Source organism: Schistocerca cancellata, chromosome 2, assembly GCF_023864275.1.
Source record: "Schistocerca cancellata isolate TAMUIC-IGC-003103 chromosome 2, iqSchCanc2.1, whole genome shotgun sequence".
NCBI lineage: Eukaryota > Metazoa > Arthropoda > Insecta > Orthoptera > Acrididae > Schistocerca > Schistocerca cancellata.
In genome coordinates this window covers 1,050,313,375-1,050,339,665 of record NC_064627.1, presented here as the reverse complement: position 1 = coordinate 1,050,339,665, position 26,291 = coordinate 1,050,313,375, and the positions used below count along the sequence as shown (strand labels likewise).

The 26,291-nt window shown below is 42.0% G+C and overlaps 1 protein-coding gene across 1 annotated transcript in view; it reads right to left on the bottom strand.

Moving 5' to 3' along the window:
- LOC126160939 (juvenile hormone acid O-methyltransferase-like) overlaps positions 1-9,829 on the bottom strand; it is a 58,589-nt gene extending 48,760 nt beyond the window's left edge. Inside the window, exon 1 of the mRNA XM_049916941.1 lies at positions 9,593-9,829. Coding sequence (XP_049772898.1) covers positions 9,593-9,829 — 237 coding nt within the window. The remainder of the gene's footprint in view (positions 1-9,592) is intronic.
- Between the last annotated feature and the right edge of the window lie 16,462 nt (positions 9,830-26,291).

Here is a 26,291-nt window from a genome sequence, read left to right as displayed (position 1 = left end):
TTATCCCTTGCGTCCTGTTGAGCGCCAGATGTGGAACAATGGACACTGGGATGTCCCCTAGTCGGTTGCATGCCTGGAGCGCTGCCGACTGTAGCAGAGGTGGTCTTTATGAGAATGAACCCCGAACACATTTTACTAAGAGCCTCGATTTCTCCAAAGATATCCTCGATATGCTGTACATAGAACATGGGGTTGGAGGTGGTGAATGTCCCCACATCGGTCCGAGAACAGATTAAATAGTGGGGGAAGTATTTCGCCCCAAGCCGGCAGGCCTGTCCTTCCTCACATGGAGTGGCCAAGAGGAAAAAGGCGGAATTACCAGAACCAGAGACAGAACCTTTCCTCTTGGAAGACGCGGCCGCAGAGCGACCTGATGCATGTTGACGTTTCATCTGCGAAACGTCCGCCCTGATACCAATCACTCTGACCAGGGACTCTCCCCACGGGTGCCACCGAGCCTCAGCCAGGGCCACCTGGCAGGATGACTGTTGCCGGGAGTCCTGAGTCCCCAGGTAGACGGGCATCTACTCCTTGGCTGACGTGGGGAGGGTGCAACTCAGGTATCAGCAGTACGATCCCTGTGTTGTCAGGGGGTACAACCTAGAGGGTACATTACGACCCCACCACAACGGGTTGGCTACTGTGCTGGATTTCAGGTGCCATGGAGAGTCCATCATGATCATAGGTGCAGATGGGGACGCACTATGGGTGTAACTTGTGCAACCCATCAGGTGTTTAGGCCCAAATTGATGAACAGTGGGTGCAGTTACGACGCTGTTACGATGATCAGTGCCAAGGTCTTAGTGCACTGAGGACTGGTGATACACCACGTAAGGTGTCCTTCCCCAAAAGGCTCATACTTCTGTAGAATTTTGAAAAATGGAGGTCAAACCCCAATGGGTACCATTACATTGAATGCTGAAATGGTTGAAACTCCTTTTAGTCGCCTCTTACGACAGGAATACCTCGGACCTTTTCTTACCCTGGACCTGCAGGGGGCTGGGAGCAGGCTTGGAGACCCCACTCATATAATGAGACAAGGATGTGATTTTGCCAGGTTGTGTCATACGCTTTTCGTAAATCAAAAAAGTCTGCAACCAGATGTTGGCATCTGGAAAAGGCTGTTCGAACGGCAGACTAGAGGGGTCACAAGATTATTAGTGGTAGAGGGACCCTGGCGAAAGCCACCCTGACATGGAGCCGGTAGACCACGTGACTCCACATCCCAAACTAGCCGTCGACACATCATACGTACCAGCAGCTTACAAAGAACTTTGGTGGGGCTAATGGGCCGATAGCTATCCGCATCAAGCGGCTTTTTACCAGGTCTGAGCACTAGGATGATACTGATCTCCCGGCATTACGATGGAATGACGCCATCGCACCCGTCCAGTTGAAGATGACGAGGAGATGTCACTTGTAGTCAGTTGAGAGATGTTTAATCATCTGACTGTGGATCCGATCTGGCCCGGGAGCAGTGTCAGGGCAATGTCCAAGGGCACTGAGCAGCTCCCACTCTGTAAATGGGGCGTTATAGGATTCACTGTGGTGTGAAGGATTCTCTCTTCCAGTCGCCATTTGAGAGAGTGAAAGGCTGGGGGGGGGGGGGAGGGGGGAGTCATTCTCTGACCCAGAGGCTAGAGCACAGTGTTCAGCAAAGCGCTCGGCAATCGCGATTGCGTCGGTAGATAACACGCCATTTATGTTAACACCAGGAACACCTGTTGGGGCCTGGTACCAGAAAACAAGTTTTATCCTTGCCCAGACTTGGGAAGGTGACGTGTGGCACCCAATGGTCGAGACATATGTCTCCCAACAATCCTGCTTCCGTCGTTTGGTAAGTTGGCGAACGCGGGTACGGGGCCATTTAAAGGCTATGAGGTGCTCCTGGGAAGGGTGCCGGTTACGCTGCTGTAGAGCTCACTGACGCTCCTTCATTGCTTCAGCGACTTCCGGCGACTCTCAACGGACTGACTTTCGATGGGGGCCCCCTAAACAGTGAGGGATCGCCTTTGCTGACACAGATATTATTGTAGTCACCTGCTCAACGATCACATCGATGTTCCCGTGTGGGGGAGATTGAATGGTGACAGCAGAGGTGAAAGTTTCCCAGTCTGCATTGTTTAAAGCCCATCTTGGCAGGCGTCCGTGTGCCTGACGCCGGGGCAGTGACAGAAAGATGGGGAAGTGGTCACCACCACACAGGTCGTCATGTGCTCTCCATTGGATAGATGGGGAAGTCCAGGACTGCAAATTGATAAATTAATGGCCGAGTAAGTACCATGAGCCACACTGAAATGTGTGGCGGCCCAAGTATTTAAGAGGCAGAGGTCGAACTGAGACAGTAAATAATTAACTTTTTATATCTGGGATCCACAGTCATGTAGAACTCTATAAAAGACATTTACGCCAGTGACTAACACTTATTTCACGATTGCAATTTCTGCCTTTGGCAATTATCAAGTGAAGATGTCATGGGTATTAGGCCATATCAACCTAAAATGAGCTGATATTTATATGTAGTTGTCATTACTACTAAATACATTGGTGACGCACTATGTAACAGTCACCAATGTATTTAATAGTAATGACAACGACAAATGTGTCAGCTCATCTCTGGTTGACATGGCCCAAAACCCATGACATCTTCACTTGATAATGGCCAAAGGCAGAAATTGCAATCGTGAAATAAAAGTGTTACAGTCACTGGCGTAAATATGTCTTATGAGACAATGTTTAGACATATATGACTCAAATGTTCAAATGTGTGTGACGTCTTATGGGTTATCAGTCTCTAAGCTTACACACTACTTAACCTAAATTATCCTAAGGACAAACACACACACACACACACACACACACACACACACACACACACACACACACACACACTCTAGGGAGGACTCGAACCTCCGCCAGGACCAGCCGCACAGTCCATGACTGCAGCGCCTTAGACCGCTCAGCATATCTGCCTCAGCCAGTAAGCAAGGTGCCACCCCACAATGGTTTATGGGCGTTAAAATCTCCCAAAAGTAGGAAAGGTTTAGGGAGTTGATCAATCAGTGCAGATAATACATTAAGGGGTACTGTACCATCTGGAGGAAGATATACATTGCAGACAGTTATTGCCTGCGTCGTCATTGTGACAGCCACAGCTTCAAGAGGGGTTTGAAGGGGCACAGTTTCACTACAGACTGAGTTTAGGACTTCAACACAAACTCCCCGACACTAGTATAGGCGCTACAGTTCCTGTAATATCCATTGTAGCCACAGATGGCAGGGGTATGCATTGGCAAGAACCAGGTTTCCTGGAGGGCAATACAAAAAGCAGGAGTAAAGCTTAACAGTTGCCGTAGCTTAACCAGGTGATGGAAAAAACACCACAATTCCACTGGAAGATGACGTTATCGTAAGACGGGGAAGGCATGGATCATTCAATGAGGCAGGTTGCACCTCAGGGTCACCTGCTGACACCTACTTATTGCCTGAGCACTATATCCATTGTCTCTGAGGGTCTGGCGAGATCTAGGTCCTCAGCGGACGCCAAAATCTCCACCTCATCCTCAGAGACAGAGCTTGTAGGTAGTGGTGGTGTAGATGCCACTGCAGTACCTTGGTTCTTGCAGGTCTTTTTCATTTTAGGTTTCTCTCGCTGCTCCTTTGGTTTGTCCAGCTGGGAGGGCTTCACTGATTCAGTCTCAGGTAATGAGGAGGACCGTGAAGCCCTGCAACTAGCTACCTGTGGATGCTTTAGCCACTGGTGGGTGTCAGCTTTGCCACTGGTAGGAAACTGGGAAGGGAGTGACCCAAGGGATCCTTTTCTGGCGAGAGGAGGCAAGGAAGACTTACGCTTCTCTGGCTGAGAAGTGGGGACTGACGTCCTGATGGTTGGGGGCGGGGGTGGGGCTGTTGATCCTGAAGTAGGTCGTGCAGGAGCAATAGGGAACTCAAAACCAACTGTATGTGGCGGAACGGAACATGGTAGAACCGTTGTCGTAGTGGCGGCGTAGGTTGACGGCATATGCACAGGATGTAACCTCTCATTCTCTTAGCCTCAGTGTAGGTCAGTCAGTGCCGGATCTTGTATTCCATTATTTTCCTTTCTTTCTGGAGATTCCTGTAATCTGGCGAGCAAGACCAGTGGTGCTCACCACAGTTGACACAGATGGGAGGCGGGGAACTGGGCGTATTGGGATGTCAAGGACGTCCACAATCCCGACAGGTGGCGCTGGATGTACAGTAGGAAGACATATGGCTGAACTTCCAGCACTCAAAGCACAGCATTGTATAAGCGATATATGGCTTTACATCACAGTAGCAGACCATCACCTTGACCTTAGGTAATGTGTCACCGTCAAAGACCAAGATGAAGGCCCTGGTGTCAACCTAATTATTCCATGGACCCCGGTGGACCCGCCAGACGAAATGGACACCTCGCCACTTCAAACTGGTGTGCAGCTCATCGTCAGACTGGAAAAAAGGTCCCTGTGAAATATGATACCCTGGACCATAGTTACCGAAACATCCCAGCAGGCGAGAAGTGTCCGTGACTGGGAAGAGGACGCTGTTTTGATCAAGACCGACCCTGAATGCATTTTGGACAAACCTTCACCTCCCCAAACTTGTCCTCCAAATGCTCCACAGAAAACTGAAGCTTCATGGACATGAAAGATTCCCAATCAACTCTCGTACATACAAGGTACCGGGGCGAATAAACTTCACTGCCATCCTTAGCCTGGCGTTCTTCCCATGGTGTGCACAGGGAGGGGAACGATTTGGGGTCATATTTCTTAGTACTGAAGCTAGACTTTGCCCGCTGAGAGACTGCAAGCGGCGGACCCTCGGCAAAAGGTGACTTATTACTCTTCATGACGTCTCATCCGCACTGATGCTACCCACTCTGACCAGGGGGCCCTTTCCACAGGCGCCACCCAGCAACAGCGAAGGCCACCTGGCAGGATGGCCATTTCTGGGAGTCTCGATGGCCCCAGGGTGACAGGCATTACTCCTTGGCATATGGCATACGTGGGGAGTTAACGTTGCAGGCATCAGCAGAGCAATCCGTGTGGTCAGGGGGCTTCAACCAACAGGGTACATGGCAGTCCCACCACAATGGACTGGCTACCGTGCTGGATATTAGGTGTAAATGAAATAAGAAGTCCATCGTCGTCGACAGTGCAGAAGGCGATATTGCACAGAGGATGGAGGAAAACGCACCCAGGAGGGTGACCTCGCCCAACAGCTGGAGAATGAGCAGAAGTGCAGATCCACGTCGACAGAGGATGAGATAGGTCTCAGCGCATGATGGACACGATGCAAAATGTAAGGTGCCCTTTCCTAATTGGCTTGCTCTTCGGGAAACTTTTGAAAGATGGAGGTCAAACCTTACAGGGGACCATCATATGAAGGCCGAAACGTGTGAGACTCCTTTTAGTCGCCTCTTACGACAGGCAGGAATACCTCGGGCTTATTCTAACCTTCAGACTCGCAGGGGGAGCTTGTGGTATTTAGCTCATCATCTTTCGCAGATGGCTTTGTACATAATCTGGATGTAACCTAAATCTGTCCCTTTTTCTCAGTACTACTATCGCATCCGGTCTGACTATCTGGAGAATAACGGACGACGCCGAATAAGATGTCATTACATTAGAAGATATTAACAACTGTAACATCAATAGTTATTGATAAACTTTGTCTCTTGTAATAAATAGGTGGGCGTATGTAGCTATAAGCGCTTAATTTCTAATACTTTGTACTCTACATGAAGCCGTCATTGAATTAACAGCTAAAACCATATTAGTCTATTTAGGTTCTGGGTACTGTACATCCCAATAAGACGGGCTGTGATAGCCTGGTATCAAACGCTGTGTGATAATTCATATCGCATTTTTGTGCAGCACATGAATATTATATGTCTTCTGTCTTCAACACTGTTAGATATAGTTTGTGTTCACCTGGAAGAGCAGGTGTATGACCGTTCGGATGAGAGTACCTTACCGATGTGCAAAACATCACAGAAAGAATGCATTTCTTCAGCGCTCAAGACCATCAGCAACCTCACTACACGTGCTACCACATTTGTCACTGTGTGTTATCACTCCAACAAAGAGACGCTACTTCACTTCTTTTATAGCTTTTCTGTAATTTGATATCTATTCATTTAATCTGATCAATGGATCTTCTGGAGTATGCGAGTTCTGGAGTATGCGCGTCCCCGCTGGCGCGCCGCCAACGCCGAGCCAGACGGTTACGTAACCACCGTCTAGACGATAAGCGGGCAGGCTAGCAGCGGGATGCCCATATTGGGGAACTATGCTTTATCATCATCTTGGACAGTTTCCAGCCACTTGCTGGGTCTGTCGGGAACACAAGCCTCTCCATCGTGTTCTGTCTTTCCACCATTCCCCCTCTTCCACCTTCGTCCAGTTCTCCTCTCTTCTCATCACACATTCCTTCACTCCCTTCACCCATCTATCCCTTTGTCTTCCTCTGGGCCTCTTCCCCTCCAGTTGCAGAAAAAAAATTATAAAGCATAGTTCCCGTCTCCCATAAGTCCAACCCCTCGTCCAAGTCGTGGGAGATGGGCAACGGCACAAAGTAGGGGACTGCCTATAGGGGCGATGTACAGCGGGGACTTCGTGTGCCCCAGGACCGCTACGGTAGCTGAGAAAGCCCTATGGGAACCCTGAAACGTGACGGCTAACGGGGCTCTGGTGAAGCTGCGATAGGCCTAGCAAGCCAGTAGTGGATAAATCAACTGCTTTTAAAAAGGGAACATGCCTCGGAAATATGCTTTATAAATTTTTTAAAACTGTTGCATCCTTGAGCCCCCGGTTCGAGATGTACCCTTGTCCAGTTACAGGCTGACGCTACAGATCTTTATTTATGAAGGTATACAGTACAATCTGATACAAATTTTACATATTCACATACACCTTTACCTTTAATCCAAATAAATACAGATTCATTAGGATTGAGTTTTCTTTTGTTACGTGTATACAAGTGGAGAGGTAGAGTCATAGGCAGATTTTCCAAAGTCTTTATTGGCAAGTTCAAACATATGGTAGGTATGGTAGGAATTACATCTCTATCATTAAAACTTTCAAGTCCTGGTACACTAGAAACTCCACTACCACCTCTCACTATGGTAACAGTGAACCATCCATTTCCATGTGAGAATGTGTTGTTAATATCAACCGTTTACAAAAATATAGAAAACATTGAACTTACTACAACATCAGGAGACAAGAAGAATCGCAACCCAGTGAAGAGTGTTGCAGCCCACGCCCTCATCGATGGACCTTCAGTATTTCTTGGATGTTCACTTAATTTTAGCCTTGATATTAACGACACATTCTCACATGGAAATGGATGGTTCACTGTTGCCATTGTGAGACGTGGTAGTGGAGTTTCTAGTGAACCAGGACTTGAAAGATTTAATGATAGAGATGTAATTGCCTACCGTACCTGCCATATGTTTGAACTTGCCAATTAAGACTGAAAAATCTGCCTATGACTCTACCTCTCCACTTTTATTGTAACTATAATCTTTTTAGTTCACTTTCTCTTAGGGAATAATAATTTTTAACGAGTTGTACTAATTAAATGATATTAACAGAATAAAAATTGTTTGGATGTATGTAATGACAATGAAAATAACAATAGTGACTAGGGAATAACACTGCCAGTTGCGTATTAAGTATTTTTACAAGATTTTATTAATAAGAATAGAAACACTAGACAGTCATTTACATGAATATCAAGGCGGTTTCAGGAAGAGAAGGTCACGCTCAGAACAAATACTTCATCGCAAGTCAGTACTTCGCCACAGATTACTGAACTCATAGGACATCGTAGTTATGTTTGTGGATTTGAAAAAGGCTTTTGATTCTGTCGATAAAGAAACTATAGAGAAAGTAATTCCAGAATTTGGCCTGAAGTCTAGGCTGGCAAACCTACTCCGAAAAAAAAAAAAAAAAGTGCGAAACAGTCTGTACGGTAAAATTTATGGGAGAAATTTCACAGCCTTTCCAAATTGAAACAGGTGTACGACAAGATGACGGCGCAGCCTCAATTCTTTTTAATAGTGTGTTAGAGAAAACAGTGAGAATTTGGAACGAAAAACTTGTTGAACACAACATCTCGCCTGTAAGGTTAGGAAGCGGAAGCGAAAAAATCGAAATCAACTATCTTGCATTTGCACATGATTTTGCTATACTTTCCGAAAATGTGGCGTCTGGTGTAACAAATCTCCTGGAAGAAATAGCGATCAGATCTGGCTTAAGAATTTCTACAGAAATAACAAAATTTGTAACAAATGTTAAGCATTCTCCAAATTTCCTGCAAACCGATATTAAACAAATAGATCGGTTAAAAAATCATGTATCTAGGAGAAAGTAATCCAAGAAAATGCTTCGGGAAAATCTACTGTAGAGGAACGGTTGAATAAAATGGGGAGAGCATATGGGATAAGCAAAGACCTCTACTATAAAAAGTGCGTATCCAAAAATGCAAAAATAAGGCATTACAGAATAATAATGAAGCCAGAATGCCAATATGTAAGCGGATGCCTGACATTAAACTATAATTTTTGTGGATAAATTTGAAGTACTAGGAATGTGAATTATAAGGGAAATATTAGGAACACGAAACACAGAAGAAGGTTGGAAACTACGAAGTAATACTGAAACATACCAAAATACAGAAAATATTTGAAGTTCAACGAGAAAAAGATGTTTCTTTTACATTTATTTCGAATGCGAGACAGATTAGCAAGATTTTCAAATATTTTTGGGATACTTAGTACACAATAAACTGGTTCAACGAAGTAAAAAGGATTTAGGAAGAAACAATATAAAGACAGAAGATGTAAACAACGGAAGTCTTTCGGGGAAAAGTATTGAAAATGGAAGGATTCCAAGGCAGGCTAACTAAAGGACTGGTTCGAAATAGTCTGAAGACAGAAGAAACATAATTAACAGATGAAAGCATACTGGACGGAAATAAAAGAACGAAGAACTGATGTTGGAATGTGGTCCTCAGATGGCCTATTCGCAATAAAAAGAAATAGTTGCATTACGAGGTACAAAATTATCTAAAGCTGTAGGAGAGGGATTTTATGAGATAGTAAGTTCTGAAAGAGAGAAATTTAGACAGAATGCCCCATCCAGGAGCTTTGGAAATGAGACGTTTGGTAAAGGAGTGTGTTTAGTTGTAACGGATTGACAGGTGCATACATAACAAAACCAAACACTGTTTTAGTAAATGTATCATTACTTGTCTTCAAGTTTTGGACATGAATTCTCTAATATAGTGAGGCAGAGCATCCCACAGTCATGCTGCTGAAAAGGACGGAAGGTAGCTGATGGCTATAGTGGGGCACAGGTGTTTTATCTGGTGGGATCTACTGTTTCTGATTGGTTTTGTTCTTTCTTGTGTCTTCTTTACAGATAGGTCTATCACAGGATATCCCCACCACCCTTAGCCACTGTTACCCCGTCAGCCACCCCCGCCCCCTATCAACCGCCAACAGATTCACGAGTGCAGGGTGAGGCTGGAGGAGTAGGATGAACAGCAGGGTGTGAGCACTCACCCAGGCAGTGGTGTCCCCCGGGCCGCAGCCCAGGTCGAGCACGGTGAGCCTGCGGCGGAGGGGCCCCGCCCTCAGGACTGCCTCCGCCTGCGGCCAACGCAGCAGCGGCCAGACGGCGTCCACCGCCTCCAGGGCCGCCAGCCGCTGTGGCGCGCAGTGCGCTGCGTACAGCTCCGCGTCCAGCATCGCGCCGCCCCGCACCCTGGCCACCAACAGGATGCGGCACTCAGTCGTCATCAACGTACAGAATTACAGAATGCGTGACAAGGCGGATGGATACAGGATTCGGCTTTTGGGGTCGAGGGAGGATATCGGCTGTGTATCCCCCGCCCCTCCACTCCCTCAAAGATAACTTGCCATCATCTCCACTTTTAACGTGCTACTGATGGGTCAAATGATGATGTAGCAATAGTAATAATAATAATAATAATAATAATAATAACAGACAAATGTAAAAAAATAGCATAGTCAAGGGAAAACACACTAAACAAGAAGATTACATATTGAGTAACCACAGCGACTGCATAGAAGCGATGGAAAAACATGCCTATAAATATCTAGGATACAGACAAAAAATAGGAATAGATATTACAAATATTAAAGAAGAACAAAGAAAAATATAGACAAAAACTAACAAAAATACTGAAAACAGAATTGACAGCAAGAAACAAGACAAAAGCTATAAATACTTATGCTATACCAGTATTGACCTACTCATTTGGAATAGTGAAATTGAGTGACACAGACCTAGAAGCACTCAATACACTTACACAATCACAATGCCACAAATATAGAATACATCACATACATTCAGCAACAGAAAGATTCACATTAAGCAGAAAGGAAGGTGGAAGGGGATTTATAGATATAAAAAATCTACATTATGGACAGGTAGACAATTATGAAAATTCTTTCTAGAACGAGCAGAAACTAGCAAAATACACAAAGCAATCACTCGTATAAATACATCAGCTACACCATTGCAATTTCATAACCACTTCTACAACCCTTTAGATCACATAACATCAACAGATACAAAGAAAGTAAATTGGAAAAAGAAAACACTACATGGCAAGCACCCGTATCATCTAACACAGCCACACATAGATCAAGACGCATCCAACACATGGCTAAGAAAAGGCAATACATACAGTGAGACGGAAGGATTCATGATTGCAATACAGGATCACACAATAAACAACAGATATTACAGCAAGCATATTATTAAAGATCCCAATACCACAACAGATAAATGCAGACTTTGCAAACAACAAATAGAAACAGTAGATCACATCACAAGCGGATGTACAATACTAGCAAATACAGAATACCCCAGAAGACATGACAATGTAGCAAAAATAATACATCAACAACTTGCCATAAAACATAAACTAATAAAACAACACGTTCCCACATACAAGTACACACCACAAAATGTACTGGAGAATGATGAATACAAATTATACTGGAACAGAACGATTATAACACACAAAACACCACCACATAACAAACCTGACATCATACTCACCAATAAAAAGAAGAAATTAACACAACTAATTGAAATATCCATAACCAACACAACAAATATACAGAAGAAAACAGGTGAAAAAATTGAAAAATACATCCAACTGGCTGAGGAAGTCAAGGAGATGTGGCATCAGGATAAAGTCGACATTATACCAATTATACTATCAACTACAGGAGTCATACCTCACAATATCCACCAGTACATCAATGCAATACAGCTACATCCAAACTTATATACAATTACAAAAATTATTGATACATGTTCAATTACGCGAAAGTTCCTAAATGCAATATAACATATACCATACAGTTAAAAGGAAGTGACGCTTGATCAAGGTCCACGTCACTTTCCATTTTTAACCAGACTTAACGTCTGAGAAAGTAAAGAAATAATAATAATAATAATAATAATAATAATAATAATAATAATAAAACCTGTGGAGGCCCAGGAAAAGAATATGCCTCCGGTATGTTCTGCCAGTCGTAAAAGGCGACGAAAAGAACAAACCACTAATAGGGCTAACCCCCCTTTTAGGGTGATAAGTTGGTTCAGGAAAGAACTAATGAAGCCTCGGACAAGCGCTGTCATGGTCGGGGATGACGCTTAAACCCTATACCCGTCCACAATGGTAACGACACTGCTAGCCACACGGAAAATGATTTAAATCCAAATAGGTGTTTTGCAGGATATGCTTCCTCCAACCACTCTAGAAGGAAAACAAAGACAGTGGATGACATGGTCAGATGAACTCAACCGACACCTCATGTTCTCTTATTACCAAGCAACAAACTTAGGAACTAACACAGCTGGATACAGATCACAAGTATACACAACATTTATTACCAGATACCCAGAATTAAAATTTTTAACAGAACAACGACTAGCTGATCAGATCCGTGTAATAATAAAAAATAACAGGATACCCCAGTCAGAATTAGAAAACATCAAACAAGTACAACAAATACTATAACAAAATAATGTGCAATCGGAAGAAGAAGAAGAAAATACAGTAATGGACTCAAACATCCCAGAACAAACAAAGAACAACACACATCAATTAAATAATCAGAGGAAAACAAAATCTTAAGACAGCCACCAGAACGAGCACAAATAGAACACGAAGTGACACACATGTTAGATACAGAAGAAAAGTTTCAGCTGACATATATAGAATACAAAGAAACAAATACAGACATTAGACCATTCTTGCATAGACCACCAAATAACTCCCAAGTCGAAACAACAATAACAACTATCAACACAATCAACAAAATAAATGAAAATACAACTATGGAAGAGCTACAACTATGGAAGAGCTACAACTATGGAAGAGCTACAACTATGGAAGAGCTACAACTATGGAAGAGCTACAACTATGGAAGAGCTACAACTATGGAAGAGCTACAACTATGGAAGAGCTACAACTATGGAAGAGCTACAACTATGGAAGAGCTACAACTATGGAAGAGCTACAACTATGGAAGAGCTACAACTATGGAAGAGCTACAACTATGGAAGAGCTACAACTATGGAAGAGCTACAACTATGGAAGAGCTACAACTATGGAAGAGCTACAACTATGGAAGAGCTACAACTATGGAAGAGCTACAACTATGGAAGAGCTACAACTATGGAAGAGCTACAACTATGGAAGAGCTACAACTATGGAAGAGCTACAACTATGGAAGAGCTACAACTATGGAAGAGCTACAACTATGGAAGAGCTACAACTATGGAAGAGCTACAACTATGGAAGAGCTACAACTATGGAAGAGCTACAACTATGGAAGAGCTACAACTATGGAAGAGCTACAACTATGGAAGAGCTACAACTATGGAAGAGCTACAACTATGGAAGAGCTACAACTATGGAAGAGCTACAACTATGGAAGAGCTACAACTATGGAAGAGCTACAACTATGGAAGAGCTACAACTATGGAAGAGCTACAACTATGGAAGAGCTACAACTATGGAAGAGCTACAACTATGGAAGAGCTACAACTATGGAAGAGCTACAACTATGGAAGAGCTACAACTATGGAAGAGCTACAACTATGGAAGAGCTACAACTATGGAAGAGCTACAACTATGGAAGAGCTACAACTATGGAAGAGCTACAACTATGGAAGAGCTACAACTATGGAAGAGCTACAACTATGGAAGAGCTACAACTATGGAAGAGCTACAACTATGGAAGAGCTACAACTATGGAAGAGCTACAACTATGGAAGAGCTACAACTATGGAAGAGCTACAACTATGGAAGAGCTACAACTATGGAAGAGCTACAACTATGGAAGAGCTACAACTATGGAAGAGCTACAACTATGGAAGAGCTACAACTATGGAAGAGCTACAACTATGGAAGAGCTACAACTATGGAAGAGCTACAACTATGGAAGAGCTACAACTATGGAAGAGCTACAACTATGGAAGAGCTACAACTATGGAAGAGCTACAACTATGGAAGAGCTACAACTATGGAAGAGCTACAACTATGGAAGAGCTACAACTATGGAAGAGCTACAACTATGGAAGAGCTACAACTATGGAAGAGCTACAACTATGGAAGAGCTACAACTATGGAAGAGCTACAACTATGGAAGAGCTACAACTATGGAAGAGCTACAACTATGGAAGAGCTACAACTATGGAAGAGCTACAACTATGGAAGAGCTACAACTATGGAAGAGCTACAACTATGGAAGAGCTACAACTATGGAAGAGCTACAACTATGGAAGAGCTACAACTATGGAAGAGCTACAACTATGGAAGAGCTACAACTATGGAAGAGCTACAACTATGGAAGAGCTACAACTATGGAAGAGCTACAACTATGGAAGAGCTACAACTATGGAAGAGCTACAACTATGGAAGAGCTACAACTATGGAAGAGCTACAACTATGGAAGAGCTACAACTATGGAAGAGCTACAACTATGGAAGAGCTACAACTATGGAAGAGCTACAACTATGGAAGAGCTACAACTATGGAAGAGCTACAACTATGGAAGAGCTACAACTATGGAAGAGCTACAACTATGGAAGAGCTACAACTATGGAAGAGCTACAACTATGGAAGAGCTACAACTATGGAAGAGCTACAACTATGGAAGAGCTACAACTATGGAAGAGCTACAACTATGGAAGAGCTACAACTATGGAAGAGCTACAACTATGGAAGAGCTACAACTATGGAAGAGCTACAACTATGGAAGAGCTACAACTATGGAAGAGCTACAACTATGGAAGAGCTACAACTATGGAAGAGCTACAACTATGGAAGAGCTACAACTATGGAAGAGCTACAACTATGGAAGAGCTACAACTATGGAAGAGCTACAACTATGGAAGAGCTACAACTATGGAAGAGCTACAACTATGGAAGAGCTACAACTATGGAAGAGCTACAACTATGGAAGAGCTACAACTATGGAAGAGCTACAACTATGGAAGAGCTACAACTATGGAAGAGCTACAACTATGGAAGAGCTACAACTATGGAAGAGCTACAACTATGGAAGAGCTACAACTATGGAAGAGCTACAACTATGGAAGAGCTACAACTATGGAAGAGCTACAACTATGGAAGAGCTACAACTATGGAAGAGCTACAACTATGGAAGAGCTACAACTATGGAAGAGCTACAACTATGGAAGAGCTACAACTATGGAAGAGCTACAACTATGGAAGAGCTACAACTATGGAAGAGCTACAACTATGGAAGAGCTACAACTATGGAAGAGCTACAACTATGGAAGAGCTACAACTATGGAAGAGCTACAACTATGGAAGAGCTACAACTATGGAAGAGCTACAACTATGGAAGAGCTACAACTATGGAAGAGCTACAACTATGGAAGAGCTACAACTATGGAAGAGCTACAACTATGGAAGAGCTACAACTATGGAAGAGCTACAACTATGGAAGAGCTACAACTATGGAAGAGCTACAACTATGGAAGAGCTACAACTATGGAAGAGCTACAACTATGGAAGAGCTACAACTATGGAAGAGCTACAACTATGGAAGAGCTACAACTATGGAAGAGCTACAACTATGGAAGAGCTACAACTATGGAAGAGTTACAACTACTGGTTTACATAGGAGCACTCATTACACTAAATATACACGCTAGGCAGAGATCAGAACCAACCAACACACAGAAGAAACCCACAAAACCAGCATGGCAACACAGGCTACAGATCAGAACAGAACAGAACAGAAAAACTGAGAAATGACATCGGACAGCTAACACAATTTATAAGAAATGAAATGTCAGAAAAAAAACGAAAAAGGTTAGGTAAAATCTCACAACAAGAAGCGATAGAGCAATTAGATGAAAAGAAGCAGAAATTACAAGCATTGGCCAAACGACTTAGAAGATACACAAAAAAAGTGAAAATAGAAGGAAACAAAACCAAACATTCGACACAAACCAAAAGAAATTTTACCAGACAATAGATAACACACACATTAAAATAGACAATCCACCAAACATAAACATGGAACTCTTCTGGAGCAACATATGATCAAACCTGGTACAACATAACAGGCATGCATGGTGGATACAAGCAGAAACAGACTCATGCAAGATGATACCACAAATGTCTGAAGTGATAATTTTGCAAAATGAAGTCACCCAAGCAATTAATTCTACTCACAATTGGAAAGCCCCTGGAAAAGATAAAATACCAAATTTCTGGCTAAAGAAGTTCACCTCAACACATTCACATCTAACTAAATTATTTAACAGTTACATTGCAGACCCATACACATTCCCTGATACACTTACACATGGAATAACTTATCTGAAACCTAAAGATCAAGCAGACACAGCAAACACAGCTAAATATTGCCCCATAACATGCCTACCAACAATATACAAAATATTAACTTCAGTCATTACACAGAAATTAATAACACATACAACACAGAACAAAATTATAAATGAAGAACAAAAAGGCTGTTGCAAAGGAGCACGAGGATGTAAAGAGCAACTGATAATAGATGCAGAGGTGACATATCAAGCTAAAACTAAACAAAGGTTGCTACTCTATGCATAAATTGATTACCAAAAAGCTTTTGATAGTGTACCCCACTCATGGTTACTACAAATATTGGAAATATACAAAGTAGATCCTAAATTGATACAGTTCCTAAACATAGTAATCAAAAATTGGAAAACCACACTTAATATCCAAATAAATTCAAATAATATCACATCACAGCCAATACAGATTAAACGTGGAATATACCAAGGAGACTCATGAAGTCCTTTCTGGTTCTGCCTTACTCTGAACCCACTATCCAACATGCTAAATAATACAAATTATGGATACAATATTACTGGAACATACCAACATAAAATCACACATTTGCTATACATGGATGATCTAAAACTACTGGCAGCAACAAATCAACAACTCAACCAATTACTAAAGATAACAGAAGTATTCAGCAATGATATAAATATGGCTTTCAGAACAGACAAATTTAAGAAAAATAGCATAGTCAAGGGAAAACACACTAAAGAAGATTACATATTGGATAACCACAGCGACTGCATAGAAGCAATGGAAAAAACAGATGCGTAAAAATATCTAGGATACATACAAAAAATAGGAATAGATAATACAAATATTAAAGAAGAACTGAAAGAAAAATATAGACAAAGACTAACAAAAATACTGAAAACAGAATTGACAGCAAGAAACAAGACAAAAGCAAGAAGCAAGACAAAAGCTAAAAATACTTATGCTATACCAATATTGACCTACTCATTTGGAGTAGTGAAATGGAGTAACACAGACCTAGAAGCACTCGATACACTTACACAATCACAATGCCACAAATATAGAATACATCAGCAACAGAAAGCTTCACATTAAGCAGAAAGGAAGGAGGAAGGATTTATCGACATAAAAAACATACATTATGGACAGGTAGGCAATTTAAGAAAATTCTTTCTAGAACGAGCAGAAACTAGCAAAATACACAAAGCAATCACTCACTCATATAAATACATCGGCTACACCACTGCAATTTCATAACCACTTCTACAACCCTTTAGATCACATAACATTAACAGATACAAAGAAAGTAAATTGGAAAAAGAAAACACTACATGGCAAGCACCCTTATCATCTAACAGAGCCACACATCGATCAAGACGCATCCAACACATGGCTAAGCAAAGGCAATATATACAGTGAGACGGAAGGATTCATGATTGCAATACAGTGTCAAACAATAAACACCAGATATTACAGCAAGCATATTATTAAAGATCCCAATACCACAACAGATAAATGCAGACTTTGCAAACAACAAATAGAAACAGTAGATCACATCACAAGCGGATGTACAATACTAGCAAATACAGAATACCCCCAGAAGACATGACAATGTAGCAAAAATAATACATCAACAACTTGCCATAAAACATAAACTAATAAAACAACACGTTCCCACATACAAGTACACACCACAAAATGTACTGGAGAATGATGAATACAAATTATACTGGAACAGAACGATTATAACAGATAAAACAACACCACATAACAAACCTGACATCATACTCACCAATAAAAAGAAAAAATTAACACAACTAATCGAAATATCCATACCCAATACAACAAATATAGAAAAGAAAACAGGTGAAAAAATTGAAAAATACATCCAACTGGCAGAGGAATCAAGGACATGTGGCATCAGGATAAAGTTGACATTATACCAATTATACTATCAACTACAGGAGTCATACCACACAATATCCACCAGTACATCAATGCAATACAGCTACATCCAAACATATATACAACTACAGAAATCCGTAATTATTGATACATGCTCAATTACCCGAAAGTTCCTAAATGCAATATAACATATACCATACAGTTAAAAGGAAGTCACGCTTGATCAAGGTCCGCATCACTTTCCATTTTTGACCAGACAATGTCTGAGAAAAGAAAGAAGAAGAAAAATAATAATATAGTGGTGGTAGTAGTAGTAGGTAGTAGTAGTAGTAGTTTTCTATAGAAATCCTAAGGGAATAGGTAATGTCATTATGTGACAGCCAAATCACCACCACTTCCAGCATTTAAAGCACCTCATTGGGGGAGGGATATAGGGCTTTACATCACAGTGGTATACCATCACCTTGACCACCTCGGGTATTTTATCACCCTCAACGGCGAAGATGAAGGCACCAGTGGCAACCTGATTATCCCTCAGATCCCCAGGGGAAGCGCCGAACTAAATTTACACGTCGCCGCTTTGAATTGGCGTGCAGCTCATCGTCAGACTGCAAAAAAAGGCCCCTGTGAAATGAAACCCTGGACCATATTTAAGCTCTTATGGGGTGTGATGGTTACAGAAACATCCCAGCTTGTCAGAAGCGTGTATCGCCTGGGACTAGACAAAGGATGCTATTTTGGGAAAGCCCTTCATCTCCCTAAACTTGTCCTCTAAATACTCAACAAAAAACTGAGGCTTCATCGTCATGAAAGATTCCCATCAGCTCGCTAACATGCAAGATGCCGGGGCGAATAAGATCGCTGCCATCCTCAGCCTGACATTTTTCCCATGGTATGGCCAGGGAGGGGAACGATGTGAGGTGGTCATTCTGTGTGTTGAATTGAGCCCGTGAATTCTTAGAGAGTGCTGGCGTTTAACTACCAGCAAGATATGATGTACTACGCTTCACCGCGTGTCATCCGCCCTGATGCCACCCACTCCGACCAGGGGCCCTCCCCACCGGCGCCACCCATCCGCAGTGAAGGCTACATGGCAGGAGGGCCATTTCCGGCAGTCCCAAAGACCCAGGGCGACAGGCATCTACTCCTTGGCATATGTGAGGAGTTAACGGCGCAGGCATCAGCAGAGCGATCTCTGTGTGGTCGGGGGCTACAAGCAACAGGGTACGTGGAGGCCCCACCACAACGGGCTGGGCTACCGTGCTGTATATCAGGTGCCACCAAGCAAAGAAGTCCATTAGATTAGATTAGATTTACTTTCATTCCAATTGATCCGTAATGAGGAGGTCCTCCAGGATGTGGAACATGTCAAAAAAACAACAATACATGACAAATATTTACAACTAAAACAAATAAGCTAATGTACCATTGCACAGGTCCCAAGTGGAATGATCGCCATTTTTTAATGAACACTAAGAGTCATTTTACAAATACTAATGCACTGAATTTAAAATAAAAAAGTTTATTTATTTATAAGGTAATAAACATGTAATACAACTACTGTAATACTTATTTACAATAAACACATTACTGCACTGAAATTGTGCAGAAGTTATGTTGTACTTATATACAAATCAGTTGGTTTTACTAAGAAATTCATCAATGGAGTAGAAGGAGTTGGCCACCAATAAATCCTTTAGGCCTCTCTTAAACTGAATTTCATTGGTTGTTAAGCTTTTTATAGCCGCTGGCAAGTTATTGAAAATGTGTGTTCCTGAATAATGCACACCTTTTTGTACAAGACTAAGTGACTTTAAATCCTTGTGAAGATTATTCTTATTTCTAGTATTGATTCCATGAATTGAGCTGTTGGTTTGAAAAAAGTGATATATTTTAATGACAAATTTCATTAAGGAATAAATATATTGGGAAGCTGTAGTTAGTATCCCTAGTTCCCTAAACAGGCTTCTGCAGGATGTTCTTGAGTTCACACCACATATAATTCTTACTGCACGTTTTTGTGCCCGGAAAACTTTAGCTTGGCTTGATGAATTACCCCAAAAAATAATCCCATATGACATTATGGAATGAAAGTAAGCATAGTATGCCAGCTTTTTCATTTTTATATCCCCTATGTCTGACAAAATTCGCATTGCAAACAGAGATTTGTTAAGACGCTTCAGAAGTTCTGTGGTGTGCTCCTCCCAGTTGAATTTATTATCAAGCTGTAATCCCAAGAATTTAACACTGTCCACTTCTTCTATCTTCTTGTCATCGTATGTTAGACATATACTCTTGGGACACCCCTTACAAGTTCTGAACTGCATGTAGTGTGTTTTTTCAAAGTTTAGTGACAAAGAATTAGCTAGGAACCAGTGATGTCCACAAATATTTTATTGGCTGATCTTTCTAAGACTACACTTGATTTGCTATTTATTGCAATGTTTGTATCATCGGCAGACAAAACAAACTTGGCATCTGGTAATGTTACTGATGAAAGGTCATTGATATACACGAGAAAAAGTAAGGGCCCCAAAATGGAACCTTGTGGGACCCCACATGTAATTAGTTCCCAGTTGGATGATGCCTGATAGCTTGATACATGTCTCTTTCCTAGTAACACCCTTTGTTTCCTGCCAGAGATATAAGATTTGAACCATTTTGCAGCATTTCCTGTTACGCTATAATATTCTAGTTTACTTAAAAGGATATTGTGATTTACACAGTCAAATGCCTTTGACAGATCACAAAATATACCAGTTGCCTGCAATTTTTTGTCTAATGAATTAAGCACATTTTCACTGTAAGTGTAGATAGCCTTCTCAATATCAGAACCTTTTAGAAATCCAAACTGTGACTGACAGTATGTTATTTGAGATAAGATGGTTATAAAGACGACTGTACATTGCTTTTTCGAAAATTTTTGAGAATGCTGGCAACAGTGAAATTGGACGGAAATTTGATGCTATTTCTTTATCTCCCTTCTTAAACAGTGGCATAACTTCAGTATATTTCAGCCATTCAGGAAATATTCCACTGATAAACGACTGGTTACACAGATAGCTTAATATGTTACTTAGCTCAGAATCACATTCTTTAATTAACTTTGTTAATATTTCATCATACCCACTAGATGTTTTTGATTTTAAAGATTTTATGATGGACATTATTTCTGTTGGGGTAGTGAGGGTCAAATTCATAGTATGGAAGTTACTTGAAATGTCTGGTCTAAGGTAATCCATAGCAGCATCTACCGAACCTGAGAACCCCATCTTTTCAGTAACAGTTATCTTTGTCAGCGTAGAAAACGATATTGCGCAGTTGATGAAAAAATACGAACCCAGGAGGGTGACTTCGCTCTACAGTTGGAGAATGAGCAGAAGTGCAGGTCCACGTCGACGAAGGGTGAGATAGGTCTCAGTGCGTGATGGACATGGTGCACCATGTAATGCGCCCTTCCCCAATTGGCTCGTTCTTCGGGATAATTTTGAAATGGTGGTCAGATCCTACAGTGGACCATCACATAAAAATCGAAACGCGTGAGACTCCTTTAAGTCGCCTTTTACGACAGGCAGAAACACCCTGGGCCTATTATAACCCCTGGACCCACAGGGGGTATAAACAGGTGTTCGATCGTGTTGTACGATACTGTCGCCATTCCCGAATTGCTCTTCAACCAAGGGAAGCAAGAATGTGCCTAAAACATCAATGTAGGCCTGTGCTGTGATAGTACCAGGCAAAACAAGGGATGCAAGCCCCTCCATTAAAAACACAACCACACCATAACACCACCGCCTCCGAATTTTACAGTTGGCACTACACATGCTAGCAGATGACGTTCACCGGGAATTCGCCATACCCACACCCTGCCATCGTATCGCCAGATTGTGTACCGTAATTCGTCAGTCCACAAAAGGTTTTTCCACTGTTCAGTAGTCCAATGTTTACGCCCCATACACCAAGAAAGGCATCGTTTTGCATTTACCGGCGCGAGCGAGGCGTCCTTTGGCATTTACCAGCGTGATGTGTGACTTATGAGCAGCCGATCGACCATGAAATCCAAGTTTTCTCACCTCCCGCCTAACTGTCACAGTACTTTCAGTGGCTCCAGATGCAGTTTGAAATTCGTGTGTGATGGTATGGATAGATGTCTGCCTGTTACACATTACTAAACTATAGACGGTCTATGTCAGTCAATAGACGAGGTCGGCCTGTACACTTTTGTGCTGTACGTGTCCCTACACGTTTCCACTTCACTATCACTTCGGAAACAGTGGACCTAGGGATGTTTAGTAGCATGGAAATCTCACGTACAGACGTATGACACAAATCACACCCAATCACCTGACCACGTTCGAAGTCCGTGAGTGCCGCAGAGCGCCCCATTCTGCTCTCCCACGATATCTAATGACTACTGAGGTCGCTGGTATGGAGTACCTGGCACTAGGTGGTTGTACAATGCAACTAATATGAAATGCATATGTTTTTGGGGGTGTCCGGATACTTTTGATCACATAGTGTGTATCAGAAAAAATTGCGTCATTATTGTTTTTGGTTCGCCAAAGACATAGTGTAATTGATATCTTGTACAAATCGTTGGTATACTGACAGGCGCAAGTTATCAGATTGCTGTCACCCAGGCTGCCTCGTAATAGGGGCTTGATTTCACTATCGAAAAAGAAAGTTTTTCCCACACTTAAGTTAATATAACCGTCGATATCACTTTTGCAGCGTCACTATGTCGTGGAAACGCTTCCCAGGAAAAACCTTCGTGCAGCTCCTGGACAGTTTTAACATAAAACTTTGGCTTTTAATCGGGAATTAAGCTGCGGATCGATCGTTTCACCAGTTAAATCTGCAAATTAACAGGGGTACTTTCAACTGATACGGTAAATGGTCTTCAAAGCGTGTCAGAAATAGGTGCGAAGTTGGCAGTAACTTAGAAAACGATACGGAAACACTTCCTGTATTTATTCTCCTCCGAAATGAATTGTTCAAAACTCGCATTTTATTTAACATTAGAACACTTACTGGAATGGGCGACGTTCTTTTCCAGAATCTGTTTCTTCCATAATGTGATTTTCATTTTAAGTGCATTAACCTTTCTCATTAAACCAGACGTTAACACTTCTCACCTTGCGACGTTCTCTGGAGGGTGATCAAATGTGCAATGAAGTCAACTAAAAAATTCTGTGTGCAATCCAGTCCTTATCTTCCAACGTTGGTTCCTGCTTTTCTTTTCCCTTCATAAATTGAACAATAGATGGTCTTAACTCTAAGCCCTCCACTTAATCAAGGTAGGTTGCAGTAGTAAATCACGTCTCCTTACTCTTCCTGAGGTTCCACCAAAAACGGTTTAAATTGACAATGTAATAACCCATTGTGACTTTAGATAATGTACTACTCGGACTACCAGTTTCATGACGTGCTCCGTTCCAGAATATTTAGAACGAAGAGCTTCTTGATGTGCCAAACAGTGGGTTCCGTACAGATCGTCTGTTGCTATGTTGATCGTTTTAGATTTTTACGCAACAATGCTACGAGCTCATTTTGTGCCCCCTATATCTACATCGATACTCTGCAAATCACACTGAAGTGCCTGGCAGAGGGTTCATCGAACCACCTTCACAATTCTCTATCGTTCCAATCTCTCATAGTGCGCGGAAAGAACGAACGCGTTATCTATCCGTACGAGCGCTGATTCCGCTTATTTTATTACGGTGATTGTTTCTCCCTGTGTGTGTGTCGGTGTCAACAAAAGAAAGTTGGTGATTGGAATTTCGTGAGAATCCGCCGCAACGGAAAACGCCTTTGTTTTAATGATGTCCAGCCCAAATCCTATATCATTTCAGTTACACTCTCTCCCCTATTTCGTGATAATGGAATACGTGGAAGCGCTCCATCTCCATCGGCGGCAACAGACCAGCGGCTTGAGTTTCTTCTTCAACAGTTTTCAGCAAGTAGATCCCTGTCGTCGTGGCTTTCATTGGCACCAAATCTAACGGTTCTTCTGCCATGTGCCAATTGCTGTCTGCTGTCCACGTGCTTAGCTGGCTGGTTACGTGCTTGCCCCTCATACAGCAGACCCGGAGTCGATCCCCGGCCGGATTGAAGATTTTCTCCGCTGGGTCTTGTATTGTCCTCATCATTACATCCTCATCTCCGGCGCTCGAGTCGCTCACTGTGGCGTCGACTGAAAAGACTCCGTGGCAGAACTTCCTCGAATGGGGCCTCCAGGCCAGTAAATGCCATACGATCATTTCATTTTTGCTGTCTTCTCCAGAAACATGAATACCAAGTTGTGCTGTGTCCGGAATGTCGATCCACAAGACCAAAGCAATCGAGAATGCAATGAACTTGTTGGGATTGCCAATGACATACTACCTTGACAAGCATGAGGCTAGTTATTGCTCGTTGAGAGGGACTATTTTCGGAAAACTTCTTCCTGTACCTCCTATGGCGTCACGAGTTCCTCTGCACTCCTTAATGAACGGTCAATTAGATCTGGCAATTTTTAGCTATATTTTGTTGCGTGCTTTTAATGACGGGGCTCGTACAGCTTGTTGCCAGTAAAAGATAAAGAAACAATAGAAGGGACTGTAACACAAGGAAATAAGTAAAAAATATAAGCAGCACAAAAACTAATTTTCACGTTGAGATCGGCTCGCTGTGCAGCACTATCGTTTTACGTCCGCCATGTTTTCCTCTCTTTCATCGCTAACTAAATCTTTAAATTCCTTGTGCGCTGTGATGTAATGCCGTTCTATAGCATATTTTTAGTGTCTGGCAATTACGTGATTGCATAACGGACACAGAGAAGTTTCATCATTCTCTTCTACATACTGTAGCCCCCATTCATATTTACATGGTCGTGACAATGTGTCGCTAGCTGCCTCTTTTTGAGTGTGCGTGCTATTGCAACCACCGCTGTCCTCTTGCGCTTCCTTTGAACCACAAGCAGTGAGGAATACACAGCGTTGGCACTTCGAAGAATACCGCACCATATGCCAGAAGAAACAGTGCCGTATTGCTGTACTACATGAAATGTCGTGCCGTACCGAATACTTCCGCGAAGGACCGAGCAAAGGCGAGCGTAGCCCTGCTAGAGAACCAAACGTAGCACACGCGTGCAGCTTGGTAAGCCGCGGCCAGTCCTGCGGATTAATCTCCACCGCATCTAACAGCCATTTTTTTAAGGAGAAAATACTGAAACAATATAATCAACAATGTCCTCCGCTTCCAGTATAGCAATTTGAATGCAACAGTATCGCCAAGAGCGGAATCGTTAACATAAAATACACAAAAAAATTAAAATGTCTAAATCCTGTAAGGGGTATTTTGTGACCAATCTCGTTAAATCCTAAGCGTAAACACAGTTTCAATATTTAGAATGTATATTCACTTGAAGAAAAAAGTTTCCAGATAAATATATCTCCAACATGAAGATTTTATAATTAGAATTACGTACTTTAATGTTTTATTAATGCTTGATGAATGATGAGTATACGGTGACAAACGTTTTTGCCGTAATAAAGAATGTAGTATAAACAAAACTGTATACAACCGAAATTCTCCTTTAAATATTAAAAGGCAAGATGCAGGCAGATGAATGACTAACAAACTGCATACTCTGTGGCCCACGCAGACTGAGATGGAGCAGTGGTTACAACAGGAGGTCAAAAGTCCGTCAGCCACGTAGGTTCACTGTAGGTTTACCTTATCCGCGATTTCCCTAAATCCTTAATCTCAGGATGGTCCCTTTGAGATGTCTTGGCAGATTTCCTTCCCTGACCTTACAGAATCCGAACCTTAGCTCATCTCCTAATGACGTCACCGGCGTGCCATTTAACCCTTCTTTTCCTTTCTTCATGTGGCTTATGAAATATAACCACATGAGTGCACTATAACGTCATCTGAAGCACTGACATTTATTAAATAATGAATTTGAAGTATGACGAATCATGGGAGAATTGTATGGGAAGAATGATGAGCTATTGAGGAAACAGTGAAAAATATGTCGTGCTTTAGCCACGTTGCAGGTACGACAGTCACGTTAAAATTAACCGGACAATCTAAGGAAAAATTTCCGTTGATGAAGCACATAGTTAGGTGCAAAACGAATACGAAGCTGGAACCCAAACATGTAATTACACATCATACAGCGCACTACTTCAAGAGAGTTTAGGTTGAAACTGTAGCATGCATTTACTTCGGGAAAATTAACTAACCACATAAACTGCCGCTACATGAAAGAGTAACGTTATAAACAATTTTAATTCGCTACTCTGAGAAAAGAGACTGTATTGCCTAATGGTGCCCTGGGAAAATATAACAGTTCTATCAACTTATATGTAATGGCAGTTGAAACCTAAATCCCCTGAAGACAGAAAATCAGGAGGAATACGTGAAAAATGATCTGCCCACAGTGCCAGCAACACATGTCACCGTTCACTTTCGCACCATTAATT